The 15,011-nt window shown below is 36.0% G+C and overlaps 1 protein-coding gene across 27 annotated transcripts in view; it reads left to right on the forward strand.

Moving 5' to 3' along the window:
- The window catches only part of KDM6A (lysine demethylase 6A), a 288,116-nt gene that overhangs the window by 86,978 nt on the left and 186,127 nt on the right, over positions 1-15,011 (forward strand). For all 27 annotated transcript variants that reach the window (XM_064278181.1, XM_064278184.1, XM_064278180.1 and 24 more), the window contains one exon: positions 5,829-5,937. In XM_064278181.1, the coding sequence (XP_064134251.1) occupies positions 5,829-5,937 (109 nt within the window). The remainder of the gene's footprint in view (positions 1-5,828; positions 5,938-15,011) is intronic.

Consider the following 15,011-nt stretch of genomic DNA (forward strand, 5'->3'; position numbering starts at 1 on the left):
TGGTAAAGGAAAGTTATCAGTTGCTGTCGAGTCGTTTCCTACTCATGGCAACCTCATATGTGCAGAGTAGAACTGCTCCATAGGGTTCAAGGCTGTGTGACCTTTCAGAAACAGATCACTAGGCTTGTCTTCCGAGGTACCACTAGATGAGTTCAAATCGCCAACCTTTCAACTACTAGTCGAGTGCTTTACTGCTTACGCCACACAGGGACCTAAAGGAAAGTTAAGAGGGAGAAAATTCGAACAGGGCAAAAAATTTAATTTTTACTTGTAAAACCTAATATACTTTTGGTGTATCTAAATGGGAAAAGTCTGGTATGTTGATTAGAATTAAAAGATTTTGGCGTCCTCAGCATAAAGGCTTAACGAAGACCTGAGTTGTTTGTTTTTGAAAGCAAGAACACTTAAGTAAAAGTGTATCTGGCACAAAAGTCACCTTTCGAGAGCATCTTTAGTTAAGGGGAGTCCCTGGGTGTTGCAAATGGTTAACATGCATGGCTGCTAACCTAAAGGTCATGGTTCAAGACCACCCAGAGGCCTCCGAAGAAAGGCCTGGCGATCTACTTCTGAAAAATCAACCATTGAAAACCCCAGCGGACCACAGATCTACTCTGACACATATAGGGCTGCTATTGAGTTGGAATTGACTCCATGGCAACTGGTAGTTAGTTAAGGGTCAAGATAATGAACTGGAGCTAAAGAAGGAAGAGGAGTGAGAAAGGCTGGTGGGGTGGATAAAGAATATCCAAGAGAAAAAAATGATGGGGAAGGGAGAAAAATTGATGTAAAGGAGGTAGGAACCAGTGTGCTTTCACTTTTGATGCTGTACCAGCCAATAGTGTGTCCCATAATATATATTATCATAGGTGAGATCAATGATGAGTGCCTACCATAATACTAAGTATTTTTATGAAAATATTTGCAATATTTACCTCCTTAAAAACAATATACAGGTTTTTCTTTTTCCCTTTTATTGAGAAAGTTTTGAGCTTCTAAAACCATGATTCTTGTATAATTTTTCCAGAGTTAAACTTAGAATCTTAGAAACTCAAGAAATCTTAAAAAATGCCATTCAGAATTGTATCCTAAGTAAAAAAGTTGCCTTTTGCACTCGTACTAAAATAGTTTAATAATTTATGCTTTAATTTTTTGTATTGACATGAGCCAGAGATGGCCCATTTCATTTTTGGCATATATAAGTTTTTCTCCTTTCTGATTGAACTGGATTAAACTTGTTTGTTATATCCATTCATTGTACAATTAACCTTCTCTCCTAGGTGACAGCTTTATGATTAATCATCAGCATTCCTGATGATTCTCCTCAGTTAAAACAGTTTTCATATGACAGTTCTCACATCCTTCACCAACCTTTTAACCCTCTGTATTTTATCATCTGTTAAAATGTGGTACTCAGAATTGATGATAATGTTAAAGATCTTGTCAGACTAGACCTTGGTGAGCAGATTATTGCTGTTAATTTGTATACTATGCTTTATTAATTTGAGTCATGGGTGCTTTTTTAGTAGCCATAATTGATTATAGCTCATGGATGACATTGACCTGTTGCCTGCTTAAACCCCTTAATCTTTTTGTAAGTAGTCTGCTGGCTGCTAAACCATCTTGTAATGTCTATGCTTGGCTTTTAAAATTATGGGCTGGATTGTATATTTGTTTCTCTATTATCTTTAATCCATAAGTTTTGTTCCTTTGAAACCATTGGGATATTTAAATCCACATTCATTTTCTCTACCAGTTTTATGTCATTTAGCTACTTCAGTTAATTTTTTTCTTTATTTTTTTGAGTTTTTTTTATTGTGCTTTTAGATGAAGGTTTGCAGAGCAGATTAGCTTCTCATTGAACGATTAATACACATACTGTTTTGTGACATTGGTTGCCAACCCCACAACGTATCAGCACTCTCCCCTTCTTGGCCTTGGGTTCCCCATTTCCATTCGTCCAGATTTCCTATCCCTTCCTGCCTTCTTGTCCTTGTTCGTGGGATGGTATGACCACTTAGTCTCCCATACATGGTTGAGCTATGTGTATGATTGTTTGTCTAATCTTTGGCTTAAGGGTGAACCTCAGGTGTGACTTCAGTACTGAATTAAAGGGTGTCCAGGGGCCATACTCTCGGGTTTTCTCCATTCTCTGCTCAGACCAGTAGGTCTGGTCTTTTTTTGTGAGTTACAATTTTGTTATTGTTTTTCTCCAGCTCTGTCCGAGATCCTCTATTGCGATCCCTGTCAGGTCAGTTGGTGGTGGTAGCCAGGCACAATCTAGTTGTGCTGAACTCAGTCTGGTGGAGGCTGTGGTAGTTGTGGTCCATTATCAGTTAATCTTTTAAACTGGAAAAAAAAAGTTGCCTATATTTAGTAATTCTAAAATATTTACAACAGTGTAATATTTTAGCTAGGTACTTTCATCATAAAAAGACTTTAATACTTTAGCATTAAAAAAAATAGATGCACATGATCATGAGCTCTAAACCTTATCTGGCAAGATTGAATAATAGAGGATAATGTTACTAATCTGCGATAACTGATTTTTCAAATAATAAAAATTTAAAAAGCAGATACCAAGAACAAATCATATTGAACATTGTAGAAAATGGCACTCTAATGGGAAGAAATGCATCCAACCTCTCTACCTAGCTGGGAGGAACTTAGTTTACTCTTGTTGGTTTAACTGTTTATTTTCCTTCTTGATTTTTTTTTTTTAAATAGATGTAAGGATTATGGATATGTAAGCCACCAACTATAAACAATTATAGGATGTAACTGGTTTTTGTAGAGGGCATTATTCATTCCCAGTACAAGATATTCTATTATTTTTTATAGGCTTTCCATTTATAAACATAAGAAATTTTGCTTTCCTAATTTTTTTTAATATTTATTTTAGGAGTCTCTGGGTGCTGCAAATAAGCAGCTACTAACCAAAAGGTTGGTAGTTTGAACCCACCCAGAGGTGCCTTGGAAGAAAGGCCCAGAGATCTGGCAGTTATATGGTTTGAATATTCAGTTGTTTTTAAGCTTAAAACATTACCTAGATCTGCACTATTCAGCATGGTAACCATTAGCTACAGTGTCTGTTTAAATTCAAATAAAAATCAAAATGAAATAGAAATAAAAAATTCAGTTCTCCAGTTGCAGTAGCCATGTTTTTAAGTGCTCAATAGCCAGCCACGTATCTAGTGGCTACTGTATTGAACAGTGCAGATTATAGAACGTATTTATCATTAAAAAAGTGCTGTATTGGATGATGCCGATCTAAATACAGATGATTGATTTTCATTTAAGTTTCTGACTAAATTCATCCTAAAGGTGTAATGAATCTTAGAAGAAAGCAAAATGATTCTTTAATAATTTTTACAAGAAGAGAAGCAGTATAGGTTACTTGTGAAAAATCTAGGAAATGTAGATAAGTAAAATGAACAAAATGAAAAGCAGTTTCTGTATGGCCTGACTCATTTTGTAATTTTAACATTTTACATATTCTTTTTCTCTGCAACCGTATAAACCACATGCTCATCCTTTATGGGGACAATTTTTCCATGTGCACATTTAAAATAAAAGAAACAGAAGCAAGAATATAACCCTTTTCACTGGAAATAATCTTACTTTATAGAAGTTTACCTGAACTTTGTTCTTAATTTAAACAACTAGTATCTTCTCTCTATGTTTATCGTTAGCCTTTTGACTAAAAATAGTGTTGTAAAAATACTGTTTTATTGTAGATTATTACATGAGTTGGGAGCGTTAGAAATTATTCCCAGTTATTTTCCTTTAAGTAAGTATTCTTTTAGAATTGTGTTAGTGTTTGTTTCTATCTCACATCAGAGTTTACTTAAAATAGTCTCATTATGAAATGGTAACATGTAATGTGCTTCGGAAACCTTATTTTGCCTTTTTGCTCATCTTCATCTCATTTGATATTTGGTTCTGTTAGCATCATCTTTGACCACCAACACTAGCGTGTGGCTTTGTGGGAAAATAATTAAGAATTTGTTAATCAAACCTGAGTGTATGGGTATGTGAATTTTAAATCTGCCCGTTCGGTTTTTTACATGGTGTTATGTTTCATAGCACTAAGAGTTATGCATAGTATTAATTTTAGGTGTGTTCCTTTGTGTATAAGAAATGGAAAATATTCTATAGAATCCTTTTTTTTTTAACCATGAAAACATATTTGCTTACAAATGAATTTTAATTGGCCATAATTATCAAAGAGGAGTAGGAACCAGAAGTTTCTTAATATCTTGCTAAGAGTTTAACAAAAAAAGACAGTAACTACTTTAATGAGTGCTTTATTTACAGTACAATTATTAACTTTAAAAAGTCACTCATTTTATTTAGTGTAAAATAAAAATTCATACTATAGAGCAATAATTTATGAAATTCTATATTATAAAGCACTATAATAAATTATATTTTTATACTGTATCCATTTACCAGCTGAGACCTATATATGACTTAAATTCAAGAGGGTTTTGCAATTTCATGCCTCCAAATTATAGTAATTTTGACACTTCAGTATAGCATTAAAAAAAAAAAAGACTCTCTTAATTATAGGAAAACAGAATGATTAGTTTTCAGTGATTGTGATTTGGTACATACGCACATTTAGACAGCCAAGAGTAGAATAGGAACAGGATTTTAAGACTTTAAGGACAGTAGAGTCATTCCAGAATTATCTTGTTTAGGATGGGTTCTCTATACTTGCTGAGTATTTATGTATGTGCTTTGGTTATGTAAACTTTAGGATATTCATTTTGAAACTCTCTATCAAAGGCTCTATATTGTACAGAAGAAGAAACACATCAAGGGATTCTAAGTGGGACTCTATGCCACATGACACTTTGTTATCCCAACAAAAGTACCAGAAGTGGTGGTGAAAGGATTTTTTGATGATAATGGAAATTATTGTGGGTACCAAACCTGGGAGTGTTCCTGGGAGTACACCCAGAGATTTGAGAAATCATACACATTTCTTTCTTTAGTGACCCCAGGAAACATTATAACACAGCAACATTGTGGAATATTTAATGGAGAGGAAAAGTTCCCTAGCAGCTCCTGTAGCTAATGACACCTGGAATTTGTAGCCACACTCCAGAACTCTGTTCTTTCTATTCTAGTAAGGTCTTCATTTCCTCCAATTACAGTATCCTGGATTAAAACAAAAATTGATATCTTTATAATATTTTTTACTCTGGGGATGAAAAAGCAAGAATATAAGTGTTTATGTATATGTTGGATTTGGGGTAAGATTTGGAATCTGTTTGGAATAGGAGTTGGTATGTTTGAAGTATATTGTGAGAAGGGAGAAGACAATTGAAAGGCAGTTTATGGTAATTTGAAACTGCTGGTAGAGTTTCTGGCAAAAAGTAGCTGTTCATTGGAAATTGTAGCTATTATTATTACACTAGAGAGTCTATGAATTCTCACATAATTCAATAAAGGTCTTTCTGCCTGTGGGAAATCTGGATATTATTTGTATTTGAGAGCAGTATTGTTTATATCGGCAAGGACTACATTAATAATTTAGACTTGGAGTTTATGAATAAAGTTATCAAGGTGCTCTTACACCTTATTTGGCAAGTATTCTATTTTATAGATGGGAAAAGTACTTATTCCATAACTAGTGGCTCATTTAATAAATAGGTAGGGAAGTTGTTCCTTCTGAAGAATGCTGCATTTGAATATGTCTGAGGTAGAGGTGAAATACATTGATTTCTTGGGCAGTTGAATGGAGGATATATGCATTCTCTCAGAACGGAAATGCAATTTAGGGTTTTGTCTTTTTCTTAAATGTTTGTATTTTTCATTTCTAGGCTGTTCGCTGCTACGAATCTCTAATCTTAAAAGCTGAAGGAAAAGTGGAGTCTGATTTCTTTTGTCAATTAGGTCACTTCAACCTCTTATTGGAAGATTATCCAAAAGGTAATTTTTTTCCTTCGTTAATTACTATTTGACTTATGTATGCATTTCAAGTAACTGTAATTGTACTGTATCTTTATTAGGGATGTTACCATTTTTGGAGCCCTGGTGGTGCAGTGATTAAGAGCTTGGATGCTAACCAAAAGGTCGGCAGTTCGAATCCACCAACCACTCCTTGGAAACCCTATGGGGGCGGTTCTGCTGTCCTGTAGGGTCCCTATGAATCAGAATTGACTCCATGGCAGTGGGGTTTTTTTTTTTTTATTCCCATTTTTACTTCTAGGAAATTGTAAGCTCACGAACATAGTAAACAATGAGAAAGAAAAGTGGAATAGTTGCTGTTAAAAAGAAAATTTCCACAAGATTAAATTTGTGTATGAGCTTATAAGCTTTATAATTCACGTATGGGGGTTGGCGGGGGCAGCACCCGGTCTAGAGTCAGACAAGAGCTCCAAAGAGTGGTACAAAACTGAAGGGTTTTTATGGGCACAAACACAGAGGAACAAGGAAGCTGGAGGGCATTTCTTATTTGGAATTGAGGGGAAATTTTGAATTAAGTTAAAATAAGCAGACAAGTGCTAATTGGTTAGCTTAGACTTCTGTTTCTGGGAGAGTCAATTGATTGACTTAGGTTTCAGCTCCTGGGAAGGTAGGGCATTTACAGGAAATAGAAGCGTGCTAGGTTTCAATCTGCAGAGGGCTCAGCAAAAGGGACTCTATCTTGGGCCTAGTATAATCAGGTTAACAATAGAAATGCGAAAATTTCATGTAACTCCATGTAAATCATCAGTAAATTGATCATTCAGTAAAACTGATAACCACCTACATGTGCAATGTTGGTTTTGTCCTGCCTTGTGAAATTCACTGCCCTTCAAAGGCTCTATCTACCCTAGTAAAAAGTAAGCCAGTTTGATTTATGTGTGGCCATTTTGTCCACGTTGGCAGACACTTTGGAAAAGGCAACACAAACTCAGCATTTCTCTCTTTTATTCCTTATCCTGTGTGTAATACTTACTCATTTTAGCCAGAAAATATTTGAATGAAAATCTGACCTGTACCCGTGTTATTTATTATAAGGTAAATAATACAGAGAGATGACCACAGATGAATTTGAGCCTTGAATAAAACAATTTTTTATTCAAAAATTTTCCCTTTATGAAATAGGTGTGTTAAATAAGTGAAGATAGTCCCCCAAGATGTGCTCTTATTCACAGTACCAAGATGCCAACCCCCAGACCATTACTCACTGATTTAGAAAATAATATTGGAATCATTATTCCCTGTCCTTGAGCATAGAGAATGTGACCCAACTGGAGCTGGGCTCACAAGGACACATCAACTGGGCCCGAGGTATAAAGACAACAGCTAGGATAATGTTGGTAAATATCTTTTAGGGAACCTTTCACGTAAGCTGATCAAACAGAACACAAAAGACTTTCCACTCTTACCTTTTCTATTAGCATTTAGTGAATAGAAAATTTGCTGAAACAATGAAGACCCTCCTGATTATCCTGAAACTTGTACCAATGATTGTTAATACAGTTCAAAATGTAGGATCACAATTCCTAGCCAATCTGTGAAAAGGTGAAGCTTTCAATGGTTTTGCCCATTTATAATGTTAATATGGAAACCCTGGTGGCATAGTGGTTAAGTGCTCTGGCTGTTAACCAAGAGGTCAGCAGTTCAAATCCACCAGGCGCTCCTTGGAAGCTCTATGGGGCAGTTCTACTTTGTCCTGTAGGGTCGCTATGAGTCAGAATCGACTCGATGGCAGTAGGTTTGTATTTTTTGGTTTAATGTTAATATATGCTGATGACCCTGTAAAGTTCCTTGGACTTGGGCAGACTTGGCTCTAGCAGCATGCTTGTCTGATTTTCTATTCTTGCCTATTCTGTAATATTCCTTGGACTCGGGCAGACATGGCTGTGGCAGCATGCTTGTCCGTTTTTCCACTTTTGTCTTTTTGAATATATGCCGAATAAAACTTTCTTTTTGCTAATTTACTAAACTTTGTGATGTTTTTACCCTACAACATCACTTAGGAAGTTGAACCAAACCCAAACAAACCCACTCATAGTGACCCTGTAGGACAGAGTAGAACTGCCCCGTAGGGTTTCCAAGGAGTAGCTGGTGGATTCAAACTGCTGACCTTTTGGTTAGCAGCCAAGCCTTTGGCCACTGTGCCACCAGGCTTCAAAAGCAGCCCCAAACACCGCCCCCAATACCAAAGGAAAAATCAATAGCAAAGAAAAACTGTATTCTTGTAAGCAAGAGTGTTTTAACCTTTTGATGATAGTGAACATCTTGATGTGGAGTGCGTGGATGTGTTGTACTTGTCAACAAGTGTGCTTTTAGTGGGTAGAACAACTGGCAGATAGTTTGAGTGAAGGGTTGTTGGTGTGTTGTATTGATGTTTTATCATACCACTTTTGTAGTAGGTGAAGTGAACACTTTCTTAATGAAAAGGCAATTTTAGTTTGAGATAGGCACACTCTATGGGGTTTGCAGCTATGTTTATTTACCAACTCAACTCTTTTTTTTTTTTTACAGCTGCATTACCTCAAACAGATTATATAACATTCCTGAACTTCGTCTTTAAATCTGTAAAGGGGTGGGGAGTGGGAATGATAATTCAGGGGTTTTGTAATTGCTGTGTGAAACAGGTTAGTATTTAGAAAAAGGTCTTCAATTCAGCAGGATAATAGTTGCTAATAATGCTCACTTATTTATACTTTGTTAGATATTTTAACTTTTATAAAAACTGGTAACTTATTTAAAGAAAACCATCATACAAAAGAAATATGTAGAATTCTACACAGTCTGCTAATTTTTCAATGCTGCACCTCTTACTTGGGGCGCACACTAATTTGAAAGCACATAAAGACCCAGACTTGAAAGTTAAGTTCGCATATGGGGCTGTCTGTTCTTGCTGCTCAGTGGTCGTTAAACAATACATGTATATATTTTTAAACTATTTAAAAACTTTATTAGTCTATGAAATTTAGGTATATTTTCCATTTATATAAGGTTTGTCTGTGAAGGGGATGAAAAATCCAGGTACATTGTGTTTTTTTCTTTTTAGAGGGTGGGGTGTGAGTATTATTTTTTAAAATGCTCCTTGAGACTTTATTGGCCACATTCATTTTTTTTTAAAAAAATTCCTTTTGAATACTAATTATTGAATTCTTTCTGTCCATTCTCTTCACTGTCTTTCTGCAAGTCCAAAACTAGAACCATTTCCCTCAACACATACACACACACCCGGTCACCCTCTCTTCACCAATTTATGGAGATATTTTTTACCTCAAGTTGCTCCCCTCTTTGGACCCTGTACAAGATAAGAGAACTGCCAACCCCAGGCAAATAGGTGTTTATCCTTAGAGAACAGATTTTAAACCATAACTTTTGGGAGTAAACATAAACTACACAGTGAACATATAACTCTGCGAGTAAACTGCTCAGGTATATGTATGTGAGGAACTTATTGACCCTGTTATTCTGAAGACATTTGCTCTGAGTCATCGTCGTTGTCTTTATATTACATTTTCTGAGCTTGGGGTTTCTCTGAGGTTAGTCACTTGGGAAAAATTGCTTCTACTTATACAGTAGAAAATAGCAGAACCAGTTTTTAGTACATTTTGGACTGTGGTTTTTCTGCCCTTATTTTTCTTCATACTGATCCCATCTCTCCCATTTACAGAAATTCCTAAAAAAAAAAAAATTCTGGTCTGCAGATGGCATACTTTGGTTATCATTACTGTTGAAGGTTTATTCATTAAAAACCACTTTTTCTGTCATTTTAAATGGATTTGAAGCAGAAGGAAAGAGGGCATTGTAAGACATTTTCCTAGCCTTTCTGGCTGATAACATGTATCAAGAATTAAACATTTTTGTTGCCTGATTTGACCGTTTTGCTTCCAGGAATTTATCCTGACACAGTAATTGGGAAGGGGATTCTGGGAAAACAGAGGCTCAGTGCACTTGACCTATTGTCATGGGTTGGACTCCTTGGGAAGCAGACTCTGACAGGCAGTTTAGCATACAGGATGTTTGGTAAGGAGTGCCTTTGGGAACACCTCTGGCCACTATGAGTCAGAATAGACTCCACAACAAGAAGTTTGATTTGGTTTGGTGAAAGGGAGAGGATGAAACCAGGGTTGAGCATAGGGAGAAGTTAAGCTGTGACAACAGCCTTGGCCAACTCCAAGGAGAGCTCTGGAGTTAGAATGGCCCGTCATAGTTGTCCTAAGTTGGGCCAAGATGTCCAGACCTTTATGTTCCATCCATTAAAAATTGGATGTGAACTAGCTTGGGAAGGAGGGCGACGTTGGGCAAGGTGGCTCTCTACAGTTGAGGTAGTCCCTGAAGAGTCTCAAAGCTGGAGGCTGTCTGCAGGCAGTATTCTCAACAGCAGGGGCAACAAGTCCTTCCTTGAAGTAGGGGCTCTTCACAGTGTCTACCATACCTCCTTTCAATTTCTAACTCCATAGCTAACCCATCAACCTCTAATGAACCAAATAGCTGATGGAGTTGGCAGTCTTCTTTCTGTGATTTCTCTTCTTCTGGTTGGTGGAGAACCCAAGGTGCAGTAGACAGAGAGCCCTGGGTTGAAGGACAAGCATATGTATTCATATAAATATAAGTGATGGCTCTTGCGAGCAGTTTAATTGATAGAAAATCTTGACCTCTGTATATGTATGTGGTTAAATTATAGAAGGGAACCGAGTTAAGTTAAATAGAAAATCAAGTGGCAAATTACCTCAAAGTACACAACAGATTATAAATAGATAGAAGTTATGAGGGAAAGGGTAAAAAAAAATTGGGGAATAAGTAATAGTAATTCCAGAAGGGAAAAAAAAAGCAGTTGAAGGAGGTATAATAATTATTCCTAATATTAGGGTGAAAACCTTGAAACCTTTTTAAAAATAATTTCTTCACATTTTATGGTGAACTGGAAATTTGCTCAATTAAAAATTCCTTGAAATTCCAGCCAATGATAGTTTTTTTCCCCCCTCTTCCTTTCTTTTAGTAGTGATTGGTCATTTGTTGTATTGTTTGTCACTGTTGGGCAAAATAGGCTTTGGTTGTTTTAGTACCTGAGCAGTTACAAATAGCTAGGGCAAGTTATACGCCAAGAATTGTTAATCTGGGGAAACTTTGTCAAAACTTCATGAGCTTTCTTTCTCATTCTTCATTTCTGTCTTTCTTGGATTGAATGACAGTGTTCCATGCTGGGATATATATAAGGGCACCATGTGCATATTTTCCAATAATAGGTCTTGAGCTTGACTTCTCCAAAATATATAAAAAATTTTTTTCATTCTTTGAAAAAAGGGTATTGTTGTTACTGCTGGAACTAAAGGTTGTGATTCTTTTAAGAATCTGCTCTTTATTTATAACATTTCTTTCAGATAGAGATTCATTGGGAAATAGTTTGTATTTTAGGTATATATATGTATACGCACACACGCTATGCAATGAAAATTTACTTTGTGTTGTACTGAAATAAAAAAAATCAGAATTATTGACAAACTGGTGATTATAGAATGAATTTTACATATCTCTCTGAAAGCTGATAAATTTTTGTATGTTTGCCTGATGTGGTTGATCATGTGTTTTCATTGCATCCACAGGTATGGCACTCTTATTTCTCTATATAACTAATATTTAAATGTATTTATTGTTTTTTGAAGTGTAATTAAAAAAAAAAAATCACTAGTACCTCTACTGCCTCCATCACAATTTGGGAATCACTGATTACTAGTTCAATCTACTCATGGCATAGAATTAGAAAATGCAATTGAGAAGTACCCAGGAAGCAAAATAGTGACCATAATCCATGTTGTCAGAAGCTCATGTCCATGCTTATTTTTTCTTATCATACCATTAGTTTATAGAATTGATAGTCAAGCAACAAGCAAAAGTTCTAGTAGATTCAAGAACTAGAGAGCTGGTGGCAGAACACATTGAAGGAACACAGAGAGGAACAAAACCTACTTAGAATCTTTTGTAGTAAACCAATTTTGAAATACTAAGAACCTTGAGGAGTATGTTATTTTAATAATGACAGAGAAGTAGTAAATCTGACATTTCAGGAGATGCATTAGTCTGACTTGAAGACTTCAGTGAAGATGCTGATATAGGAGTAAAAGGATTGTTTCCTTGCTTTTCCAACTTCCCATCTGCTGCTTTTCAAGCCTGTGGAGAGAGGGGGACACGGGAACAAATAGTCTGTTGTGGTGGATGCTGACAGAAAGGTCACAGCCTTGAAAACTATGGAGCAGCAGTTCTACTCTACACACACGCAGTTGCCATGAGTTGGAACGGACTCGAAGGCAACTAGCAACAACAACAAAAATAATATGTATTAATGTAACGTCTTAGGGGAGATGTGTTTCGGGTAGTCATAGACTTGAGAAAGGTGCTAGAGAGCTAGGTATATCAGTCTTTGATATATAATGAAACAGTAATAATATAAGCTCTCTGAGATATCATATATCCCAGGTTATAAAATTTTCAGTCCAGCCTCAGGAAAACAAAAACAAAACTAGTCAAATCTGTTGACCTAATAACCTTAGACAACCACAACCTATTTTAGCCTAAAGATAACAGTGCAACTAAAAGATTTGTCTTTTCCTTCCTTCCCTTCCTCTCCTCCCACCCATAGACTCACCCCCTTGCAGCTCACTTAACTGCCTGTAGTATCACACATTGAGCTAACTTTTAGGAACAAAAAGAGAAATATTGAGTTCTACCGGAGATTAGCTTATAGTCTGACAAAGGAGTATAGATTTAATTTTAAACCTTTTTTTTAACTTTCATTCTTATTGCACCTAACACTGAAGAAGCGGTCTCTCTTCCTGGCAAGGTTACCATCTCTTACCTACATTGTTTCTTTTCATCCCTGTGCTGTTGGCATGAACTTGACATCAGGTATACCCTCTTCCTCTTGTTTTGACAATCTTAACTCAGCCATAATATTTCCAAACATTCTGAAGTCTCTCTCGCCTTCTAAACCTTTATCTTAACCTTGCCTACTCCTTTAGTCTATTTGTCTAGATCTTTACTTAATTTCAGACTAGGACTTGGAGCCACAGTCTCTTTAAGAAGTGGCGAGGCCAGGATTAGAATCCAGGTGTACCTAAAGCCATTTTCCCCCCAACCATGTCTTGCTGCCTCTCTAGGGCTCCCATTGATAATATCCCCTACTCTTAACACAAAAGCATGCTTGTTTTAACATTTACACATACTGTTTAAAAAAAATACTAGAATATATACAACTAAAAAAGGTAAATAGTATGAAATATAGAGCTATGTGTTTGTTTTATTCGCATCTGCATTTCACTGCATGTAGCTTGGTACTTGACACTTGTATTAGTTGCCTAGGGCAGCTGTGACAAAAATACCACAAGGGGGTGACTTTAAAGAACAGAATTTTAGAGGCTAGAAGTCCAAGTTCAGGTCCTCGGCAGGGCTGTGCTGTCTCTGTTGGCTCTAGGGGATGGTTCTTCCTGGTGTCATGAAGCTTGTAGGCCTTTACATGGTGTAGATCTTCACATGGTATCTTTCCCCTGTATGTGTCTCTCTGTGTCTGTTTCCCTTTTTAATCAGAAGGGATTAGGTTTAGAGTCCTCTGGTATGACCCCATTAACATAACAAAAGAATAACCCTATTTCCATACAGGTTAACAATCACAGGTGCAGGGGTTACGACTTCAACATATCTTTTTGGGGGGGGAGGGGATACAGTTCAATCTATAAAAATGCTTAGTACTTAAGAAATACTATGTGAATCCATTAATGATGGTCTTTTACCAACTAGAGGCAAATCTTTTTTTAATATACATCTTTAGATACTTTTCTGTCACTGTATTTTCAAAATTTAAAAGTTGAATTAAACTCTAACTTTCTTTAACTCGTTGTATATCATGTTACTCTTTCCATCTCAAAAGCACAATTTTATAATGTTACAATTTCCTGCATAGTATTCTAACATAAAAAAAGAAAAACTAAGTCCATTGCTGTCAAGTCGATTTTGACTCACAGTGGCACTATAGGACAGAGTAGAACTGCTTTGTAGGGTTTCCAAGGAGCAGCTGGTGGATTCGAACTGCCGACCTTTTGGTTAGCAACCAAATACTTAACCACCGTGCCACCAGGGTTCTGTTCTACCACATAGGTAGAACAATTCCTGTTAGACATGTAGACTGGTTTTTTTTTTTTTTTTTTTTCTATTGACATTATCACTATGTTGTCTATCCTTGTAGCTAAATATTTGCACATACCCATGTTTATATTCTTAGAAGTAATACCTTGTGATACTGGCCTCATGAGCAATATGTATATTTTAAAACTTTTGACAGATAGTGCTAAATTATCCTGTTAAAAGATCTTACCGGTTTATATTTTCATAGCAGTAAAATGAAACTGCCTATTTTCTTGAATTCTTGCCACTGTTGGATATTTCCATTATCATGATAGTGTGTTACTATTATTATGTAACTTTATCATTTTCATGCATGAAAAATGGTGCAGCACGATTATGAAGTTAAAGGACAAATGCCTATGTGTAGCATCCTCTTCTAGCTGCGTAGCTTATTCTTTTTTCCTTGTTATTCTCCTTGTTTGATTCTGCTCCTCCTCCTATTTCTATGAGATAAAGGGCAGAATAAAAGAATGTGTGAGAAAGAGTAAGAACCCTTAAGTTGTTGTAGTAGTTAAATTTAACTTGCCTGTCATTGTTTTCTTTTGCATTTTTTCCTTTTGTACTTTTTCAGACCCACCTCCTTTGTTAGTACATTGCTAGTTTTCTGTAATCCTTTTAATTCATCATAGTTTTCTTTTTTATCTAAAAAGACCAAAATAGCTTATTTCAAAACAAAATAATATTCAGAAAAGAATTATGAAAAAATAATGGGAAGTCTGTCCATAAATAAAATTGGCTCCAAGGGTTAAAAGGATCTAAGCATTAGAAATAAGAGGGTTAATCTTAAAATGTTTGGGAACACCATTCATGGTTAATTGGAAAAAGAAAACTGCAGTCTTGCCTAAAGTAACGTTAAAAGGATTTTCTAGTGG

Source organism: Loxodonta africana, chromosome X (genome assembly GCF_030014295.1).
Source record: "Loxodonta africana isolate mLoxAfr1 chromosome X, mLoxAfr1.hap2, whole genome shotgun sequence".
NCBI classification, from domain to species: Eukaryota; Metazoa; Chordata; class Mammalia; order Proboscidea; family Elephantidae; genus Loxodonta; species Loxodonta africana.